Source organism: Acomys russatus, chromosome 25 (genome assembly GCF_903995435.1).
Source record: "Acomys russatus chromosome 25, mAcoRus1.1, whole genome shotgun sequence".
Classification (NCBI taxonomy): Eukaryota; Metazoa; Chordata; class Mammalia; order Rodentia; family Muridae; genus Acomys; species Acomys russatus.
In genome coordinates, this window is record NC_067161.1 from 48,284,651 (window position 1) to 48,306,314 (window position 21,664).

The following is a 21,664-nucleotide window of genomic DNA, read 5'->3' on the forward strand; positions in this document are numbered from 1 at the left end:
CCTGTCCTCCCCTCACTCCTGAGCCCTTGCTGACTCCCTCAAAGAGGCTGGCATGAGGGCTTCACAGAGCTTTTAAAGATCAGTCTCATCCTTAACAGTGTAGGCCAGTGTGTCTCAACCTGTGGGTCAAGACCCCTTTGGGAGTCACACGACCTTTCACAGGGGCTGCCTGAGACCATCAGAAAGCATAGATATTCCCATTAAGATTCATAACAGTACCAAAATTACAGGTATGAATTAACAATGAAAATATTTTTATGGTTGGAAGTCACCACAACACGAGGAACTGTATTAACGGGTCACAACATTAGGAAGGCTGAGAACCACTGTCCTAGGCTCTTTTTGTTTGTTTGTTTGTGGAATACACATCCTATGTATTCCAAGCCAGGCTTGCATTTGTTATGTAGCCAACAATGATCCTGAACTTCTGACCTTCCTGCCTTTTGCTTCCTACCTGCTGGGATTACAGCTGTGAGCCACTGTTTTATTTGTTTGTTTGTTTGTTTGTTCATGTGGTTCTAGGGAACCCAGAACTTCATCTATGCAAAGTAAATGCCATATTTAGACTTTAAAAAAATAAGTAAAGAAGAGGCTAGAGAGATGACTCGGTGGTTAAGAGCACTTACTGCTCTTACAGAGGGCCTGGGTTTGTTTCATAGCACCTACATGGTGGCTCTCAACAGACGGTGTGACTCCAGCCCCACAGGATATGATGCCTTCTTTTCAGTCTTCTTCATAAGCATGGTGTATACATACATGCATACAAAATTTAAAAAGGAAGGAAGGAAGGAAGGAAGGAAGGAAGGAAGGAAGGAAGGGAAGCTTAAAGAAAACAAGAGAAAGCTTACCATCAGCAACAGCCCAAATGAAAGCATGGAAGAGTCTGCTCTCTAACCTCAGTTCAACTAGGTTAGGAACCACAGTAACTAAATAAATCTTCATAGGACTGGAAATCATCCCACGGACTTCATAGGTCAAATAAGAAACAGAAGAGCTTCTTGAGTGAATGTAAAAAAATAAATACTGTGTGCCAAACTTAGTACTATGCAACTAATATCAAGCCTGGACTTGGAAGGAAACTTCTGCCCTTAAGTCTAACTATCAAAAAGGAAAAGAGCTGAAAATCTGTTATCATAAGTTCTTGCGGGGGGAAAAAAAAAGATAGTAAAATTAACAGCAAAATATCATGGATGTAGAGATGAACGCAAAGGAGACTAGGAACTGAAAGGGCTCAGTAATGCCGAGAGTTTGTTCTTGGAAAAGTCCAATAAACTTGAGAAACTTCTAGCAACAGGTGTCAAGGTGTGAAAGCAAAACAGCAAAGACATAAATAATTAACACAGAAAATGAAAACACAACTACAGACCCGACAGACTTGAAGAAAATCTAAAGAGAAGGCCACGTGCAACATTACACCAAGAAACTTGGAAGGTCACATGAAATGTACAGACAAATTCCCAGAGAACTTACTACAGACGCTAGAAAACTCAGAAACTTTTGAGTACAAGACTCATGACTAAGGCCCCAGTGAGCCTGCTTAGCAGGTGAAGATGCTTGCCACTAATCTTGACCACCTGAGTTCAATCCCTGGACCCAACATGGTGAAAGAATAAACTCCTTTGGGTGTCTTCCACTTTGACCCCCCACAAGCATTCCTGCACACACACAAAAATAAATGTAACAAGATCTGTGATCAATCCATAACTCAAACTTTTTTACATGTATGTATGTGGTGTGTGAGTGTGTACACATTTTCACATGTGTGAATTCGTGTATTGCATGCCTGTGCATGTGGAGGTGAGAGGTTGGCATTGGCTATCTTCTCTGACTGTGCTTATGTGCTGTGATTGTATTTATACTTTATATATTGAGGCAGAGTCCCCCACTTGAGCCTAGAGCTTGCTGATTTGGCTTCCCTAGCTACCTAGCTTGTTCCAGTTCCCATACTGGCAAAGCAAGTGCTTTACCCACAGAGACATCTCCTAAAACCTACTGGTGCACGGCCATGATGGCACCCACATGGAATTCCAGTACTCTGGAAGCAGAAGCAGGAGGATCATAAGTTACAGACCAGCCTGGGTTACACAGTAAGAATCTATCTCAACAAAAGATCCGTCTAGTCTTTTGCTTGCCCTTGAGAAGTCACCCGCAGCGAGCCCATCAGCCTTTGGATTCTCTGGCCTGGCCCACTCTTGGGAGGTTGTGTTTTTAAGTTACACACTGCCCGTCTATTAAGGAGGCTTTCACACCCTTTATCTCTCTGTCTCCCTCCAGAGCCCATCACCCACCAGCTCGGGGGGGGGGGCCCATCAAGTGGAAGGGGAGTACCTCTGACAGATAGGACACCCATCCGCTCTCGTTGTCAGGCCTCTTGGAGTAAGAGTTGTAGAAGACGGCATCCTTCACCAGCACGGCCAGCGCTCTCAGGATGAACGAAGCAAACAAGTTCATGTGGATGTAATTGCGTGTGCAGTGCAGTTTTCTGCAGAACAGAACACAAGCGTCTTCCCTCAGGAAAGAATGGCTGGGAGGGCAGCCCTGGCTGTTGTGATTAGCCTGGCTGTTGTGATTATTTTACCAGTATTACCTAATAATGTTTATTATTAGGCCTATAATTATTATTACAACAGTATTTTCTAGCCCGCTAACAATCAATCAAGACACAAACACCTGCTATATTTTAAAATAGCCTTAGTTAACCTGGGGCAGGGCAGATATTAATGCCCTAAACTACTTCCCATAGTGGGGCAAGTATGAAATATCTGTCCCAATCCCATGCCATCTGATTTTAATAACTTCTATCAAGCTACCTCCCATCCATAATCTCATGTACTTGCTTATGTTCTTCATCTGGGCCAAGTCTCCATCCACGCTGCCGGCCATGTGCTTCTCCTCCATCTAACCCATGGCAGCCTTCTTCTCCTCCCTTCTTCTCCGGTCTCTCTTCTTCTTCCCAAGATTCCCTCTGTCTCCCACAAGCCCAGGAACTTTAGCCACGCCTACCCATTTTACCCTGCCCAGGTGTGATGGCCTTTTATTGGTCAAATAGGTTCGACTCTAGGCAAGGTACTGGTGGGTCCCAGAGACAGCAAGCAGTGATTGGCATCAAAATACATCAGACCAACCGCCAACACCTGCCGGCCTGTGCACAATACAGGTTGCTGCTCTGGGCGCTCTTGCTTCTCTGTGCTTTGCCCTCCCCATCTGTGAAGTGGGGTGAGAAGTTGCTCCCTAGATAACACGTGTAGCATGCCATGCCACGTGTGACCAGTGGCACCTTCACCCACCTCTTGTGCTGCTGGAGGAGTGGGCACTATTGTGACCCTGATTTTGTAAACGGCAGAAGTCCCTGGGCAGTGAGTGGTGGAGCTGAGACTCAGGCCTAGAAATGCTGAGAACTAGTTCTGGCTCTCAAAGAGCTCAGCTGTCTCTGAGAATAAGAGAATTTCTCTCAGGGGGCCTGTGGGGGATCACATCCATTCACACATATAAAACGCAGGGACGAAGTGTCCAGAGACAACGTCGGCTTGAATCACTTCTGCCTAGCACCTCTCTCTCTCTCTCTCTCTCTCTCTCTCTCTCTCTCTCTCTCTCTCTCTGTCCTTCAGACTGTTGTGACGTTGTGTGCCCTCAGTGTGTCTTCCCACCTCTGTGCTTTCGATCCAACACCTACTTGCTTTCCTCCTGTTATTACCTCGGCATCTTCCAAATGGAGGGAGCTCTTGCATTTTGTGATGTGTGCATGCTTCTCCCAAGCTAGACCAGGAGGCTCAAGCGAAATGGACACTTGGCCAAGCCAAGCCCTGGGGAATTTACCTCCTGCTGGACCAGCCATTTGCTGCTGGCTTGGGCTTGGCACTTTGGGGAAGTGCGTGGAGAAAGGGAGGAGTCAAGGCATCATCAGTAGGTACTGGAGGTGGAAGTTGGCGAAACTCAAAAAGGTCAGATATGCTGTCTGCTCCTGAAGCCACAGAAGGCCATGGGGTTGGGGAGACAAATGAGGTAGGACCTGAGTCCAGGTGAGCCTAAAGAGGGCGTTCCCCCTCTCCCCCATGTCACCAGGGGCTTCATACAGGCCTTTAGCAACAGTATTGAGGGTCCTGTTACCCTTGCCAGTGCCTCTGACTGAAGAATCTCCTTGAGGGCCTTCCTAGTGGATCCATAATTGTCTCACTTAGGGGACACCTGAAGTACGGTTTAATAAAATGCATTGGGCTTTGAATTTTGGAACAGCGCACTGGTCTGATTGGTTATGACCCTGGCTCTGTCTCCCAGCAGCTGTGTGGTCCTGGGCAAGTCCTTTCACCTTTTCAAATTTTAGTTAACTCACTGATAAAATGGGACGACAGGCAGTGACCTTCTAGAATTAGGATTAATCTGAAATCAGAGTAGGAGGGGAATGGTAGCAGTGGTAACTGGCTGAGGTACACAGGCCCCTTTCAAATCCTAGGTCAGCCATGGCTTTTTGGAGGGAAGGGGTTCTCGTGTGCAAACGATGCCTCTGGTGGAACTGTGGTTTGCCTGGGTGGTGGTGGTAAAGGGTGTCATCAGGAACTTATACACAGTGGCAACAGCAGAGTCAGGCATCCCGTTTCAAGTCCTAGCTGTACCCAGTTGCCTTTTCTGCCCGTAGGGACCCAATGCCCCTCCTTTGGAACTTTCTGTCTTCTCGTCTACAAAATGGAACGGAGATAGTCAAGACATCCAAGCTCCCAGCTCCAAAGATCCACGGCATCACCCAGCAGAGTCTTCTACTGCCTTCCGGTGATGAGCACTGAGCAAATTACAGGCCACAGATCTGCCCACATGTTGTGGGGCTCTACTCACCGAAGAAACAGGAAGAGTGTAAGAGCCAGGAGGAGGGAGACGAGAGACAGGGAGTAGCCCACGGTGTACATCAGCTGCAAGATGGACAGCAAGGCATAGTGATCCACCTAGGCACAGGAAGAGCAGACGTGACTACTAGGATGTAGTCTGCACCCTGCCTTCACCCCAGCTCCATGCCCAGAGCCACCATAGGACTAGGCACAAACCAAGACGTGCTCTGAGCTCCCAGACTATCCTTAGACCTTTCTTTCCTAACTTAGATAAGCTTCTTGCAAGAAGTCCCTGGGGCTGGAGAGATGGCTCAGTGGTTAAGAGAGCAGACTGCCCTTGCAAAGGACCTGAGTTCAATTCCTAGCGCCCACATCAGGTAACTCCAGCGTTGGGGGAGACCTTATACCTCTAGCTCCCATGGACATCTGCAGACACACAAATATACACATAATCTTTTTAAAGTCTTCATTTCTTATATTTTTAAAGCCTCGGCTTCTTGACAGCTCTTGTCATCACAGCACCTCGGACTGTTTCTCAACTTGGTACATCAATTGCATTGTTGTTGTTGTTGTTATTATTATTATTATTATTACTATTACTATTATTATTACTATGTTATATTTTACTCTCCGCATGTGTGCACATGTCATCATGCATGTACATGCATGTGTGTTATATTAACTGAAGTGCACGCCCAGCACCTGTGGAGGCCTGATGCTGATGCTAGAGGTTTTCCTCAAACACTCTCTGACTCATTTTCTGAAGCAGGGTTGATCTCTCACGAAGCCTAGAGCTACCCAACTGGCTAAGCTGGCTGACCAATGCAGCTATAACATATATGTAATGCACAATTATATTATGTTATGCCATACACATATATTTCTAGGAACTGATGTGGAGTTATTTGTAGGATATGTTATTGAGTGAAAAAAAAAATACTGCTTTCCATGAAAGAAAAATGAGTAATAATAGCTACATGTTTGCTTTGTTTTATAAAAAGAAACACAAAACATACTTCAATTAATGAAAGAAGTGGGCATGGTAGACTTTGAGAGGCCGAGAGTCACTACTGATTTTGAGGTTAGCCTGGGCTATATAACTAGACCTTACAAAAGAAAGAAAGAAAGAAGAGGAAGAGGGGAGGAGGGAAGAGAGAGAGAAAGAGAGAGAGAGAGAGGAAGGAAGGAAGGAAGGATAGAAAAAAGAGGAATGGTGGGAGAGTTGGAGGGAGGGCTAGAAGGAGGGAGAGATGATGAGCCAGAAAATAAAAGTGACTGTCAATAGGAGTTTCTGGAAGAGGGTAAAGGAAACAGTGATAAAAATTAAATATTTCTTTATATAAATTTGGCTTTCAAATCCTGCTAATATCTTGCCTATTAAAAGACAAAATCAAAGGGGAAAGAGTGGAAAAGAAAAACACAAGTAAAAACAGCCAAACAAAACTGCATATCCCAGTAATTAGATGACCACATAGAGAAGATTGTTAATTGCAACATAGTGCTCTCTGCTCAGAACACAGCCTGGGGGGGGGGGGGGGTGGGGAGATCTGCAAAGAAACATTATGATTTACCAGTTAGGTTTGTGGTGTCAGGAGCAATATTACTAATTTAATTTTGAAACTAATCCAGGGAAATGGATAAATATGATGTCATAAGAAATAAGATTTTTACTGATAGAGTAAAGAAACATAAATACAAAGTAAAAGAAGGTAAGCAAAATTTCTAAATGTTAAATTAAATCACAGTTCTCAATATGAGGTCTTGATTGTATGTGTTCATCTGTGCGTGTATGTGCACGTGAGCACACATGTGAAGAAAGAAACATTTTTAAAAAGCAGTTGGTCTGGAGAGAGGTCCAGGTGGATAAAAGTATTTACCATGCAAGTATAACGTGAGGAACTGGGTTGACCTCGCATAAAATCTGGACAGACATTGCAAGTGTTGGCAATCCCAGCACCCTACAGGGAGCTGGGAGGAGACAGGAGAATCCCAGGCACAAGTGTGAAGTCGGAAGACAAGCTCGGGCGCTGCTGTTCACCTGGTCTCAGACGGGGCCTTTGTTGTTTTTCTGGGGCATACTCTGGGCTGTCACAGGAGCTGCTGCGCACACTGTTGACTGTATCTGGTTGGAACCATGACAGTGTATCGTCCGTGTGAAATAACTGCCTTCATATTGGGTGGTATCTGATGAACAGTGAAGACTGAAATCTCACTGTGTCTGAGAGGTGTTTTCTAGCATTTCAGAAAGATAGTGAAGGCAGCTTATGACCAAATGTGAATAGATTTGAATCTAGGTAGTGGGTATTTTATTTTAACAATTGTATATGCTTGAATATTTCAAGATAAAGTGCAGGCGTGTTACATGGCTTTTTCAAGTGTTAAATTACATTAATCGTTTACATTTGTCACTACAATGAGACATTCTTGTGTTAGAGTTTTGTCATTGTGACAGAATTTCTATAAGAAACAGTTAGAAGGAGAAATGGCATACCTTGACACAGGGTAGGGAGGGTATGAGGGGGTAGAGAAGCTCACGTCATGACAGCTGGGAAGCCAAACCAGCCAATCCTACGCTGACTAACTCCTCTTCATCCCACTTTTATCCCACCTAGACTCCCAACCTATGGGATGGCAGAACCTGAACTCAGGGCATGTCTTCTTCCTTTTGTTAGTTCTTTCTGTCATACTCAGAGACATGCCTTACAAATCTCCTCAGAGATCTCAATCCAGTCAAGTGACAACCAGACTTAACTATCACAATTACATATTACAATTATACCCCGGGGCCAGTAAGATGGCTCAGGAGGTAAAGGCACTTGCCTCCATGTCTATCTCAGGGACTAACACAGGGGAAGTAGAGAAGTGACTTCTACGAGCTGTCCTCTGATCTCCACAAAGTCTGTGTTGTGATGTACATCACACACACACACACACACACAAATAATAATAAATATTTTAAATTATGCCCTATACAATTTTATAATTGATAAATATATACCAATTAAATTCTGTATTTGAGAATAGAAAGCACTCTATATGAGAATAAATAAAATAGCCTGAAGTAAGATGAAATAAGAACTGGCCCTCCCACACTTCTAAATCGAAATCTATACAGACAAGTCTAAATGTAGTGTCTGTGCTTATGCAGCATGTATACCACACACACAGCACCAAGACATGCACTTAACATACAAAAGGATTCCCAGAGTGCTGTTAGTTGATCATAACATGGTATGCTTGCCAAAACTCTGAAGGGCAAAGGTTTACTAACACTGCCCTTTTTTGGGAATAATTTCAACCCACTCTGTGAAATACAGGTAAACATGGCCAGAAGCTTTTGGGTTTTAAGTATTTGAGTTCTTGGAAACACAACAACACGCTGAGGGAAGGAGGCGGTACCCTCCTTCCCCTCCTCTTCTCTCTGCAGGGGAATATTATTTTGGGGATGGGGGTCTGGCTCTGTAACCTAGTGAGAGTAGCTTAAAATTCAAACCTTCCTGCTTAAGCCTTCCAAGTGTCCCGGTCACAGACACACACCCCTAGTGTGCTCACTTTTCTAGAGAGAAATCTTTCTTTGTGTTTTTCTACTTATTGACTTGGGGTTGTTGGCACAACAGACCAAAATGGGGTTTACATCTGTCAGTGAACCTGACTGCATAGAAGAATTATCTGCGGAAAGTTAGCCTTAGTATTAAAACCCAGGCCCCAATACAGACCCATTGACTCAGAATTCATAAAGTCATAAATTCATCATGTATTAAATGTCTGCTCTACATAAAGCCTATTTTGCATACCTGTTTTGCATACTCTAGGATTTGGGAGTGGTATCTAATATGATGGTTACAGTTTGATTGTTCTCAATCAGTTTACAATGCAAGATGGAAGATAAGAAATGGCCATTATGAGAGTTATTCAAAGTATGCAATTAGCATAACGTCAGCACTACAGCATGAACCAGAGGGCCTTGAGATAAACCACACGTGTCACTTTGATCCCTTTAAGAGATGGGACCTAGGGGGCTGGAGAGATGACTCAGAGATTAAGAGCACTGACTGCTTCTTCCAGAGGTCCTGAGTTCAACTCCCAGGAACCACATGGTGGCTTACAACCATCTATAGCGTGATCTGATGCCTCCTTTGGTTTGCAGGTGTACATGCAGACAGAGCACCTGTCACACGGTGAAGTTGTATAGGGTACACAGAGTTCTACCAACTCAAAACAGAAAATAAGGCTTTAAAAATGGCTCTAAGAACATCCTAAGATGTGGAGAGTCCAATGTAAGGCCCAATAGGAGCCTGCAGACTCAAGACAGCCAAGAGCACACCAGCTCTCATAGCTATAAAGAAAGTCACAACCAGAGTGAGAGATGCAGACTCAGACTATCTGGGGAAAGTCTCTGAAGGTAGAACATGAAACTCAGTGGTAAAAGCCAAGCATATTGCCATGGTAGACTCCATAGTATGGCCATACTTGCATTAGTGTGTAAGAGGCCACACTCATGTCCGCCATTACAAGATGGCGTTGACAGCCTGTGCCCCAAACGGATAAACGGATAACCTGCGCGTGAGCAAAGGGACCTTCCACTTGTTGCGCTCTGCCTCTCCCATGGCGTCATCTCGCCCGATGAGCAACAGCCAACCAGGGACTGATACATCCTAAGCGGAGGACAGTGTCCTATATAAGGGATGGGTTTCTTCAGTTTGGGGTCTCCATTTTACTCGCTGTAAGCTTATGCTCTCCCTCTCAAGATGCATTAAAGCTTTGCTGCAGAAGGATCCTGTACGTGTGCCGCGTCGTTCTTGCTGGCGAGATGGTTACGCGAGTCACATTAGTGTCCATTGATTAATTTATATTAGCCAGTTGGAAAATATAAGCCTTACTAAAAATTATATTATGTAAATCAAATAACCATGTAAAGGTGGAAGGAGAGAACTGATCCACAAAGCTGTCCGCTGACTTTATATGCACACCATAACACTCTTACCCCACACACCTATCACATGCACACGTATATCACATACACGTACAAGTTTTAGAAGGAATTTCAAATTTCAACTAAATGAGAGCACAGGGGAGCTGGCCCTGAAGGTGGGATAGGTGCAGAGGTGATGCACTCCCCCTTTCTCCCTCACTGCCTGCAGTAGCTGGGAGAGCTGACCCTGGGTTCATGAGAGCAGGAGAGCTATCCCTGCCCCCTCACAGACTGCAGCACTTGGGAGAGAGGGTCCTGCACCTTGACCGGGCAGCACAGTGGAGCTGGCTCAGGAGGTGTGGGTGAGCCAGCCCTGAGGCCATGAGAGCAGGAGAGCTGGCCCTGCCTACTGCCAACAGCAGCACTGGGTGGCCTAGCTGAAGCAGTGCTGGAGAGCTCACCCTGGTGGCGTGAATAAGGGAGAGCCAGCAGGCTGACCAGCTCCACCACCCAGGCCCAGATCCAGGGCTCTGAATTGGTCCACCTCAAACTCTATATCATCTTCAAATATTTGGGATTTGTAAGAGGCCCAGTCCTGCTATTTCAAAGCCACAGGATTTCCATGACACAGGGCAACAATAGAGTGACTGGAAGGAGTCCCGACAATGATCCAATATTGATGGTGTCACAGAAGCCGGAGATCTCAAACCAGACCAATAACCATTGCACTGAATATTTGCAAATGAAGGTATGTGGGGAGAGGGCTAGACTGTGGGACATACAGTGACGTACTAGAGCTTCCACAATGAGACACGTTCTATACTTTGGTTTTGCCATTGTTGTTGTTGTTTTTTGTTTGTTTGTTTGCTTGTGTGTTTCATTTGGGGGTATGGGAGGTTGCAAGGGCAAAAAGCAGATATGAGGGGACAGGGAGATGAGCAGGCCTGGGGTGAATGATATAAAACTCACAAAGACTCAACAAAAAGTTTTAAAAGGGGTGGGGTACATGGAGGTGAACCGTGATGGCGAGGGGTAGCCAGCTACTGGGGAGCAGGGGAAGGCACCCCAGACAGTGACCAGCAAGCTGAAGGGCAATGCTGGAAGAGTGACTTCCCTATCCACTCTTTGACCCTGAGTGTGCGCTTTTCCTCCTGCCACAGACATTTGTGCTCTCCTCCTTCCCGTGGCCAACTTCTTCTCACTCTCTGCCTCAGTTTGGGCAGCCTTCCCTACCCCCAGACTGCATCGGCACCCCCTTTCCTGTGGCTCTGAGCATCCTACACGTTTGTCCCAGCAGTTAGCCACCCCTCCTGTGTGCCCCGACAGGACTCCAAGCTCCTTCAAATCATTATCTCTGCCTGAGGTGCTTCATCACCGTATATAGCGAGAGTGGAAAGTGGGGGAGACGTACACTGCACATCTGTCTAATTCCTCAGCACCTCCTCCTCTCTCCCATGCGACCCCTTTACACTTGACCTTGAACACAGGTGAGCAGGATTTGGACAAACAAGTGGCTTTAGGAGCCCAGGGAGAACGTGGTTTTATTAGAGATGGTTTAGTACAGATTGAAGCATAAGAATTAGCTCAGAGGAGTGCTCAGAGGAAGACAAGCCCAAGAGTGGGCACCGGCTCTCAGGGGGAGGAGCACTTTGTTGTCTTGGCATTAGTTATATATGCCCTTTTGATGACTCTCATGCAACATCTTAAAAGGTTGCTAGGAAACCTTTTACCTTCTCCCTTTTTTGTCCAGAGAGATACATGAAATGGCCCCAGAGACACCTTTCCTGGAATTACAATCTGATCAAATAAAATCAGAGGCTACTCTGGTTACAGAAGGAGTTTAGTACCTGCTCCTCCCCTGGATGTGGGTTTTCTGATGAGTTTTGGGGGTTTTTTTTGTTTTTGTTTTTTGTTTTTTGTTTTGTTTTTTTTTTCCAGAAAATTGCAGGTCCATGGGTAGCAAGGAAGAAACGTTAATGATGCTGGAATTCTTGTTCCTGCTGCTGGCAAAGGTTTCCACCAGATTCCAGAGAGGGGTTCCCCTCCCTACCCCCAGCTTCTTGTGTCCCCAAGACCACCTCTGCACCTTCCTATCCTGCCTCAAAAGGAAAATGGGTGGAGTTGGGAATTGCCACATGCACATATGCATGTGCGCATGCACACACACACACACACACACACACACACACACACACACACACATACACACCTATAATCATAGCACTCAGGAGGCTGAGGCAGCAAGATCACCAGTTTGAAGCCAACTAGGCTTCAAAGTGAGACCCTGACAAGGAGATGAGATGGGAAGAGAGAGGCATCAAGAGTGAAATCTCTTGTGCAAGTCCACACCTAGTAAAGGAAGAGTCTGGATCCATGTGGCCAAGTCTGGCCCCTGAGCCTCATGCTGCTGCCTGCCAGGATAGCAAGTCTCCAGCTGCCACTGGATGTGCATTTTGGAGACAGGGATAGATGAAGAATAAGCAATTGCAGAAATATCATAGAGAGGCGGGTACAATAGGGGAATTTGATGAGGCTTGCGGTAGAAGTGGCCATTGGGCCTCTCTGAACAGGGCCATGTACCACCTTACTTGCTAAGAGACAACTAAACTGAAACCTGAATTCTCGGTGGTTTGGGGAAGCTGTTCCAGACACGAGACACAGCAGGTGCCGAGGCGGAGATGCTTCTGGAAGAGTCGCAATAACGTTTCATGTTTCATCTCACGGGAGTTGCTGTTCGCGTGAATTGCAGACCTTCCCTAGCAGAATCTGGAGCAGAGGTGCTGGTGGAAGGTGTCCCCCCAAAGCTGGCCATCCCCTGAGGTCCCCCAAGTTCCAGCCCTAGGCACTTTATCAGCAAGCTAGTAGACTCACGTTTTGTTTGAAGCTGTGGTTCTCTGAGCATTCGGAGTCATCCTGCCAAATATCTGTGGTGTTCTCTTGCGTCTGCCAAGTCCCCTGAGCCAAGCAGTGTCTGTAGGCCCTTCCTGGGCTCTCTGAAAGTAAACAAAGCTCTAGAGGAAAGGTCAAACCACGCAGCCCATTCCCTAAGCACGCCGGAAGGTCTTCACCCTGGTTAGAAAGCTGTGGAAAATCCCAGGGGAAAGGGGTTTTCGTTTCTCCATTTGGAGGTTCATTAACAATCCCTTCTGTTTATTTGGGATGGGAAGAAAAACACGGAAGCCTCTAGATTTTATAACTAACCATGATCCTCTAATGTCCGTAGTGTTTACACATGTCTCCGACGTTAATAGTTCCCAGTGACTCAGAGATATAGCCCAGTAAGGTACAGTCGCCTGGGAGATGCTGACCTGGGCATGCTCAGTGAAGCATCTCTCCCTAATGCCCAAGAGGTGGCGCCATGAAGAAGAGAAAGCAAAGGGTCCAAAGCAGGCCGACTCTGGCCTGAGATATGGCAGGCCAGCTTCTGAGCTGGTGCCCAGGGTCCAGCTTTACACCCTTCTGAGTCTTACCTATTTCCTCATCAAGAACTGCTGCCAATCTTCCGTGACAAGAGAGAAGATTGAGTGGGATTATGTGTGTATGCTCCTCATTCTTTCTCATGTCCTTTTCCTCCCCGTGACCAAAGCTGAAACCCTTGCATTCTTCCTGCAATAGTCAGATTCTACGGGAGATGAATCTATACATGAGCCCAAAAGTACCGTATAAGTGGAGCAGACAGAAGCCTACAAATTGCGTGAAGGCAAAGATGAGAGAAGGCTACAGTTCATTGGTAGAACATTTACTTCCCAGAGCTTAGAAAGGGTGGAGGCAACGATAAATACAGAGACAGTACAACATACCCTCATGACGCAAGAGGACTTAGGGGAAACTTTTGCCTAGAATCCTGCCTGACTTCCCACTGGCTGCTCCACCAGGAGGCTCTGTCCTTCAAAGGAGCTGCCAGAGTGAGTAGGATGAGACCCATTACCTTCATTCCACCAAGGTAAGTACGAAGGACAGGGAACAGAGACATTTCCCGGAGAAGAATGGGGCCAGCACACATACTGATCAAATGTCCCATTACAAAATATGCCTGCGGGGAGAAGAGAGGGCAGAACAAATGTGAGTCTTCGCACGCAGAGTCTTTGGCTAGAAACAGACTCAGAAGCTGGGAGCCCACTTTCCAGTTTTTGGAAGCTGGTGCAACCGTTGCTGAGACCCACACAGTGTCCTTCTCTTTAGAGCAGTCAAGGATGCAGAGTGGCTGAGGACCACAGGGATGCTGAATATGGCCCCAACACTGCCTTCATCTGCCCAGTTTGGCCTCCGGTCACTGTTCATGCCATGTTGGTTTTGCTTTGTTTTGTATGAAGTGAACTCTCACGGAAACTCATGATCAGGGGAAAGATGCTTGGAGGCCCAGCCGCGGATTTGTGTGGCATAATTAAATGATTGTCAAGTGTTCACCCATCTGAGTATATGACACAGTGACTGTAAAATGACGGATGGCACTAAGGGGATTTGTGGAGTTGAGGATCTCGGTCTCATATATCTACCATTATTCGGTGTCCTTGTATCTCTCAACTAGAATATTAATTCATAATTACTACAGGAGTTTGGATCATCTCAAGTTCAGGGAGTGGTTTATGTATCTGTTCTCAGTAACTAGAAGGCACAAGCCTAAGAACACAGCCTGAGAGCCCTCCTGGGATGTGGAGGCATTTCACACTGCACGCTCCTAACTTCTCAGACGCCGTCCTTCCCCGACCTCCTTCTCACTGTGGTAGAACCCAGGGCCGTGTTAAGGCAAATAAGCAGGTCCCTGGCATTAAAACTCTGCAGACCTGACCCAGGTTGGCCCAGTTATTAGCTGCCTTAGCACACTGCCAAGCTGGTTGCCAGGTAACAACACACGGTCTACTTTCAGAGCCACTCTGCACACGGACTGGCTCCATATAAAGAAGGCTGCCCTACTTTGACCTCAGAGGTAGTGTTCCCTTGAAATGAAAAATGGATTCTGTAGCTGACACCAAGCCTAGGCAGAGGGGGACTGAAAAGCCTGTTCACAGAGGAAGTGTGGCTTCTGGTCAGGCTAACCCTTAAGAAGCAAGCCATACACTGCAAGGAAGCCCCATCTCCACAGAGAGGCCCGGTGCAGGCATTCTGAGCACCAATCAGTACTTTCCTCTAAGAACCAGCATCAGCCAGCAGACACTGGCATGAAGATGCTTTTGGTGATTTCAGCTCCCAGCCTGAGAATTTCCCAGTTACACCCCAGATAACGCATTTTAGAAAGAGACTGTGTCCGGTGTGCCCTGAACTCTTGCCCCAGTTGGAACTGTGAGAGATAGTAAATGATTATCCCTGCTTTAAGCCACTTAGATTGAGGGCAGCCGGTTGTACAGCCACAGATAACTAATGCGCATGCTTACCAGAAAGTTCAGCGCTCAGGTTTGTCAGGCAATTCTCTTTATACTCAGCCCACTTCCGAGTTGTGTCCTCAAGGAGAGATCCTGTTACCTGAACACACAAAAACATGGTCACAGCCAGTCATGGTGGTGCACACCTGAAATCTCAGCACTCAGGAGGTGAGTCCTAGGCCAGCCTGAACTACACAGTGAGACCCTGTCTCAGAAACAAAACAAACAAAAAACCCAAGATCACTGCCAAGCAGCCACGAGTCCAGCTGTGGCTTTGTTTTTCTCACACCCCTGGTCCTCAAATTGCCTTCCGAAGTGGCCCATACCAAGAAACAGAATTTCCTCGGCATCTACGTTCTGCTTGAAAATAAATCTTAATTTTGCATTTAATCAATAATATAATTTTTTGGACAAAAATAGTACTTTTTTTCTGAAATCTTTAAGGTTGACCATTTCAAGGTAGTGTAAAGCAATGAGGCTGAGCTTTCCCACACTTGCACAGAAGTGTTGATGTGCCCCTGAAACCACACAGATTTCCCCAGAGAGAAGCACCTCACTGAGAAGGGCCCCACAGTGTGACTAAGCAAGGCCCACACATGCTGGAATCAGTGCCACTGAGGAAATGCCTGCTGTCCTGAGGCCTTGGGACTTTCGCTATTGTTTATTTGACTGTCTTGTCCATAGAACCTTGGAGATACCGCTCACATATGCAGACTTTCGAGTAATTAAGTAAATCTCTCAGCCTCTCTCTGTGAACCGAGATCCCTTCTTTCTATTCACAAAGGGCCTTTCTCTTCAGCTGTTCAGTGGCGGGTTCTTGCCGAAGTGCACTGTGTGTCAGGCTTTGTGCCGAGGGGGAATAGCGGGATACAAAGATGAGCAGCATGTCTCTAGCCGTGGAAGACATTCATAATACGTTAAAGATATGGTAAATGCAGCAGCGAGGAATGGAGGAGCATCTGGAGAACTTGAAGATGTTCCCTTTAACAGCTTTCAAATTTAACTAAACTTACACAACCAGCCACTACCCCCAAACTCCATCTAGAACCAATGAGCGGCCTGTTTTGATCACCTAAATTGTCTGATCTCCCTCCCCCCTCCTCGCTTAAGTGCACTCTCCCCCCCAACACCTTGGCAATCATGATGAGGTCTGTGGCTTTCTTCTATGTCTTTCCTAAAGGACACCACACACACACACACACACACACACACACGCACACGCACACACGCGCGCGTGCACACTTTGGAAAAAGGTTTACGCCATCTTACTGGCCCATAGGCTTCCAAAATTTTCTCAGTTTGTGGCCCCCTTAACTGTCTCAGTAATTTTCCAAGGCATTCCCAGATGCACCTCCCCTGCCCGAACAAACACTAAAGCCCTGTTTATTAAGTAAATAAGTCCAAACAGTTTATAAATATTTATACCTTAGGAACTTTGAACATATCGGGCATTGCGCAACTTCTCAAACTTTAGGGTGGGAATAGACATCTCCACCTTCATTTATCCCCTTTTCCATACTGGTTTTATTCTGCTTGGCACTTGCTTTTTGTCACAGTATCCTCAGACCGCCAATCTAATAGTGAGCCAAGCAGACACAGTGTGGCGCAGCACAGCTATGAGGCTAGCACTTGGGGACGGGGGTGGGGGCGGGGGTTGGGGGAAGAAGGGCCAGGGGTTCAAGTCCAACCTTAGCTACACTGTGAGTTCAAGGCTAGCTTGGGCTACGTGGGTCTCTCTGTTAAGTAATTAAATTCAGGTCTTGGGGTGTACCTCATCTTAATGCTTGCCTGACATGTACAAGGCCCTGGGTTCCATCCCCAGCACTGCAAAAAAAAAACAGAACAAGCCATGACTCTCTTAAGCAAAGAGTTTGCATGGTGACTAGAAAGTGCCACAAGCACTATACTTCCCTCCAAAAACTGATAGCCCATGGCACCCACTGAATTCACAATGGTACCCTGGGCACTTGACACACAGTCTGGGGACCGGGGACCATGGAATTAGCCAATAAGGAGGATGCATGAGAATATGATCGATAGCTGGCACTTATCTCTTAGCTTCCTTTTTACAGTGAGCTTGGAATCTCTTCTAATAATGACCCCTTCTGAGTCGGAAGCACCAAGAAAGCTTATCAAAATATCGTTTAATGAAATAAGCAACTTCTGACTCATGTTTTCTTTCAAACACTTTAGTAGATGAGTTAATAACTAATCAATACATTTCCAGGATCCTCGAAGTCATGAAAGTAAGGTCATCCATTGCACAAAGAGCTGTCTATGCCCTGGGTGAACCTTACTCAAACCTGTCTAAAGACGAAACTGTGACATCGGTCTCTGAACTAAGATTCTCTTGGCTCCCTTGTTCTTTGCCAGGACTAATGGTGACAGCGACAGTACAAAAGCAGGAGCCAGTGACAAGTGCTTTGCCACACAAGCAAGAAGAACTGAATTTGGATTCCCAACACCCAGGTAAAAAGCCAGCCCTAGGGGTACATGCCTGTGATCCCAGAACTAGAGAAGAGGAGCCCCATCTTACAGGCCAGCTAGTCTGGCTATATCAGCGATATTCTGGACCAGTGAGAGATCCTGTCTCAGAAGACAAGATAGAGCGCAGCTAAGGAGGACACCTGACATTGACTGCTGGCCTCAGCATCTACACATTTGTGCACACAACCACACACACAGTAAGCACGTAAAGTAGAAAACAAATCAGAACTGAAAACTACTGAATGTGGTCAGCCTAGGAAGCCAGACAAACTTGGTTGTCTCCTCAGGTGCTTATTTAAAACACAGCAGCCAGCAAGATGGGAGGCTGTCAGAGAGCCAGGCTCAGCTGAACTCCCAGTATGATGAGCAGAAGAGATGCGTGGGCAGGTCCAGCTTGACCCTCCTCCTCCTCTTCCCTTTGCATAGGCAGCCTGCGTCCATGACCAAGGGGGCTGAGAAGGGATTAAGAAGGTGCATGGGGGAGGGGGGCAGGGGCTGGAGAGATGGCTCAGAGGTTAAGAGCACTGCCTGCTCTTCCAAAGATCCTGAGTTCAATTCCCAGCAACCACATGGTGGCTCACAACCATCTATAATGAGATCCGGTGTCCCTCTTCTGGTGTGCAGGCATAAATGAAGGTGAAACACTATATACTTAAATAAATAAATCTTTTAAAAAAGAAGAAGAAGAAGAAGAAGAAGAAGAAGAAGAAGAAGAAGAAGAAAAAGAAGAAGAAGAAGAAGGTGCATGCGGTAGCAGTTTTTTCTGACTCTGCTTACACAAATCTTTCTTTGTCAGAGGATAAATATCCTACAGAACAAAGAAAGAGAAAGTCACAGGTACTGCAGACAGGAGAAAGGGGATCACAGCCTCCACCCTCGGGGAGCACCTTCCCCTGCAGACAGGAGAAAGGGGATCACAGCCTCCACCCTCGGGGAGCACCTTCCCCTGCAGACAGGAGAAAGGGGATCCCAGCCTCCACCCTCGGGGAGCACCTTCCCCTGAAGACAGGAGAAAGGGGATCACAGCCTCCACCCTCAGGGAGCACCTTCCCCCCCGGACCCTTCTCTCTGCACACGCCTCCTCTTACTTCTTTTTCTGTTCTGTTCCATTCTAACCAAAAAAGGAAGCCATATTACTCTGCAACCTTTATTTTTCCACTTAAAAGATGCATCCATTTCAAGACATACTTAAAACTGCTTTAGTGTTGCTTTTATTCAACACCCCCTTTAACTGTTGCACATAATGCAGGGAATAAATACAGTATAATTTATTCTTTAAATCCTCCAGCATTGAACATCTAAGTTACTTCCAGATGCCATTAATAGAATGTTGTGATGAAAATCCTCCTAGCTAGACCTTTGCAGGGAGATGAAGAATCACAGTTCCTGGGTCATGGAGTACACACATTTTTAAAGATTTTTTAAAATAATGTGTCACCAAACTGCTTATCCCTGCCAATTAAAAAATTTTAAACCATGAATCCTTTCAAACACCAACCAGTGATTTCTAAGATCAACTTCTGCTAGAGCCTGTAATAGTTTGTTTTTAATGCGAAATAACGTAAATGAGTGAGTGGGTGGGTGTGAGCTATTAGGACACTTGCATTTAGAAACTAAAATATCTCTGAGATTTTCTCATTAAGTGAATTTTATGAAGACTTCCTGCCAGCACACACACACACACACACACACACACACACACACACACACACACACGCCACAATCATTTATATCCCCGGGCAGGGAACTCATGCATGAGCTAACCTCATGAATGTCTACGCAAAGCCTAGTAAAGTATAAACATCCAAAGATTCTGAGGTTACTGTTGGATAATCAACAGGAGAGTCGTCAGATTCACAGGCATGGGCTATGGCTGTGACAGACCAGGGTCTCTGTACACAAGTGACCAGGTGACAAGAGGCAAAGGAACCCTTCCCCCAACGGCATTATTGATATGGAAACACCAGAGTGAAGGGGCCAAGGTATGATTTAGTCAGCACTGCCAGCCAGTCTGAAGTACTGCAGGTGCTGCTGCTAGTGTATATAAATAGTCCTATGTCAACAGCTCCCAAGAGTGCTAGAGAAGACAGAACACAGGGCCATAACTCTCTGGGTAGACACAGTGGCTCCCCAGCTCATGGGTGTATGTGAGGGAAGGCAACTGTGTAACTCCCTGGAGCTTTTTGCCTGTCTATGAAATGGGTTCAGTGGTAATACTCTTCTCATGGTCTGGCGGAAGGCATTACACAGGATGATGTGCAAGGAAGCGTCTCACAGTGGCATGGCCAGAGCTGCAGCAGGGCTGGTGTGTGCGGCACAGTTGGGCACATATGGATAGAAAGTGAACAGAATGTAACAGTTAGCTGGGCACGTTGGGGATACCCAGAGACTGCAAGCAAGGATGGACATCCCATCACCTCTCCCTACAATGGCACCAGCAGTAACGGTGGACAGCAGACCCAGGTCACCTGCTCCTTGGGAATGCAGTCTCGGCAGAGTCTGCCACCAAGACCACCAATTGTCTCAGGGTTGACAGCGCATGAGGGAAGAAGGCTGCCTTGAGGGAGATTTGGATGCAGAGAGGCAGCAGAGATGCTTTTGCCTGTCTAGTCTCTGGCAGAAGGCTGGGGAAAGGGACATTTATGAGATCTGGCACCTCTGCCCTCCCTGGGTGCAGGAAGGCAGGAGTTTTTAATTCTGACACTGCAAATGAGGGCTAAGAAGCAAAAGGGAAGAGGCGGCTGTTCCCTGAGGTACTTTCTTTACTGAGCTGAGTGGCACTGGGGTTCCTTCCCACCACAGCCCTGAAGAAACAAGACCTTGGAAAGGGAAGGAATGGCCAATGAACTAACCTCTTTGGGTAAAGAGAAAGCAAGCTACTGGAAAGCCTAAACAGAGGCATCAAACACAGGCTAGTACACCCAGAAAGGCCTCCACTGGCCTGCAGTGGGTCCACACTGACGGATGGAGAGCAAGGTGATAACCTCCACAGGCTCAGTCTCTTCCTCTGTAAAACGGAGTTGACCAAAGACCCTCCCTTGAAAGTCTGCTGAGAGCACAGAATGAGATCATAGAAGCTGGGATGCATGACACCAAACCCAGTGCCACTTGGCTATTGCTGTGGTCACACTATTTACATGCTTTGCAATTTAAAAAAATAGATCGCAAAATATCTATAGTATGACTGTTCATTGTTTTAACTTGTATGTAAGTGAACAGAGGGAAAGTGTTGGATGTGCAGGCCTCCAAGTGTGAGCGAGGTTGAACTGTGGCTGGTGGAATCACTGTGATTTGTAGCTTGCACTGATAGGTCTTTGGATTTGTTGTCCTTTAATATTATAGACTACAGAACACAATAAAGAAAAATTCTAAATTTTCTCAATAGGGACAAAGGAAAGGAGAAAGGCAAAAAAGAAAGAGTTAGACATGTACATGTGCTGTGACCACTCAAACCAGCAAGAACGTACAGGAGGATGCAGGCAGCCACTCATAAATGCTGACAGGAGAAGATGCTTCTAGAAAGATAGAAAAGGAGGACGAGCGGGGCACATTGCAATTCATCATTTCAGCTGTGTAAAATAATGCACAGTAAAGAGATTTTAAAAAAATCAGCCAAAATATGAACACTGAACAGAATGCTGTGGCTGTGGCTGAGCATCATTTTCTTAATATGGTTTTATTCTTCCCAAATTGCCTACAAGGGGCCTAAATTGCCTCTACCATCAGAAAACATGCACAACTGATAATATTAACAAGAAAAAGAACGAGGAATAAAAATCTGCTCTTACTTGCTTGATGGAAACCAGCAGAAGCAGGACGAGAAAAGGCCTTCCAGGGCCCCAGAGCAGACGCATCCTGTGGGAGTGGAGAGAACCGGTCCCCTGGGCCACAGGGATGCCCACCGGCTGTGCCCGCAGCCGGGACAAGGGCCCCACTCTGCTTCTAGTGGGCACTACTGGACTTGGTTGGAGCCGCATCCTCCTGGCGCCCTTTCACAAGTGCAGGCACATCCCTCTAGAACTCCAAGATGTACCGCAGGCGGTGGCCTCCTGCATTCCTCCTTGTCCGGAGAGGAAGTGTTTGCACAA

At 46.4% G+C, this 21,664-nt stretch overlaps 1 protein-coding gene across 1 annotated transcript in view; it reads right to left on the reverse strand.

Moving 5' to 3' along the window:
- Glp2r (glucagon like peptide 2 receptor) overlaps positions 1-21,445 on the reverse strand; it is a 48,725-nt gene extending 27,280 nt beyond the window's left edge. The window contains exons 1-6 of the mRNA XM_051168067.1: positions 21,365-21,445; positions 15,102-15,189; positions 13,658-13,762; positions 12,601-12,722; positions 4,828-4,934; positions 2,329-2,482 (exon numbers count right to left, since the gene is read on the reverse strand). Coding sequence (XP_051024024.1) covers positions 2,329-2,482; positions 4,828-4,934; positions 12,601-12,722; positions 13,658-13,762; positions 15,102-15,189; positions 21,365-21,430 — 642 coding nt within the window. The 5' untranslated portion in view covers positions 21,431-21,445. The remainder of the gene's footprint in view (positions 1-2,328; positions 2,483-4,827; positions 4,935-12,600; positions 12,723-13,657; positions 13,763-15,101; positions 15,190-21,364) is intronic.
- Between the last annotated feature and the right edge of the window lie 219 nt (positions 21,446-21,664).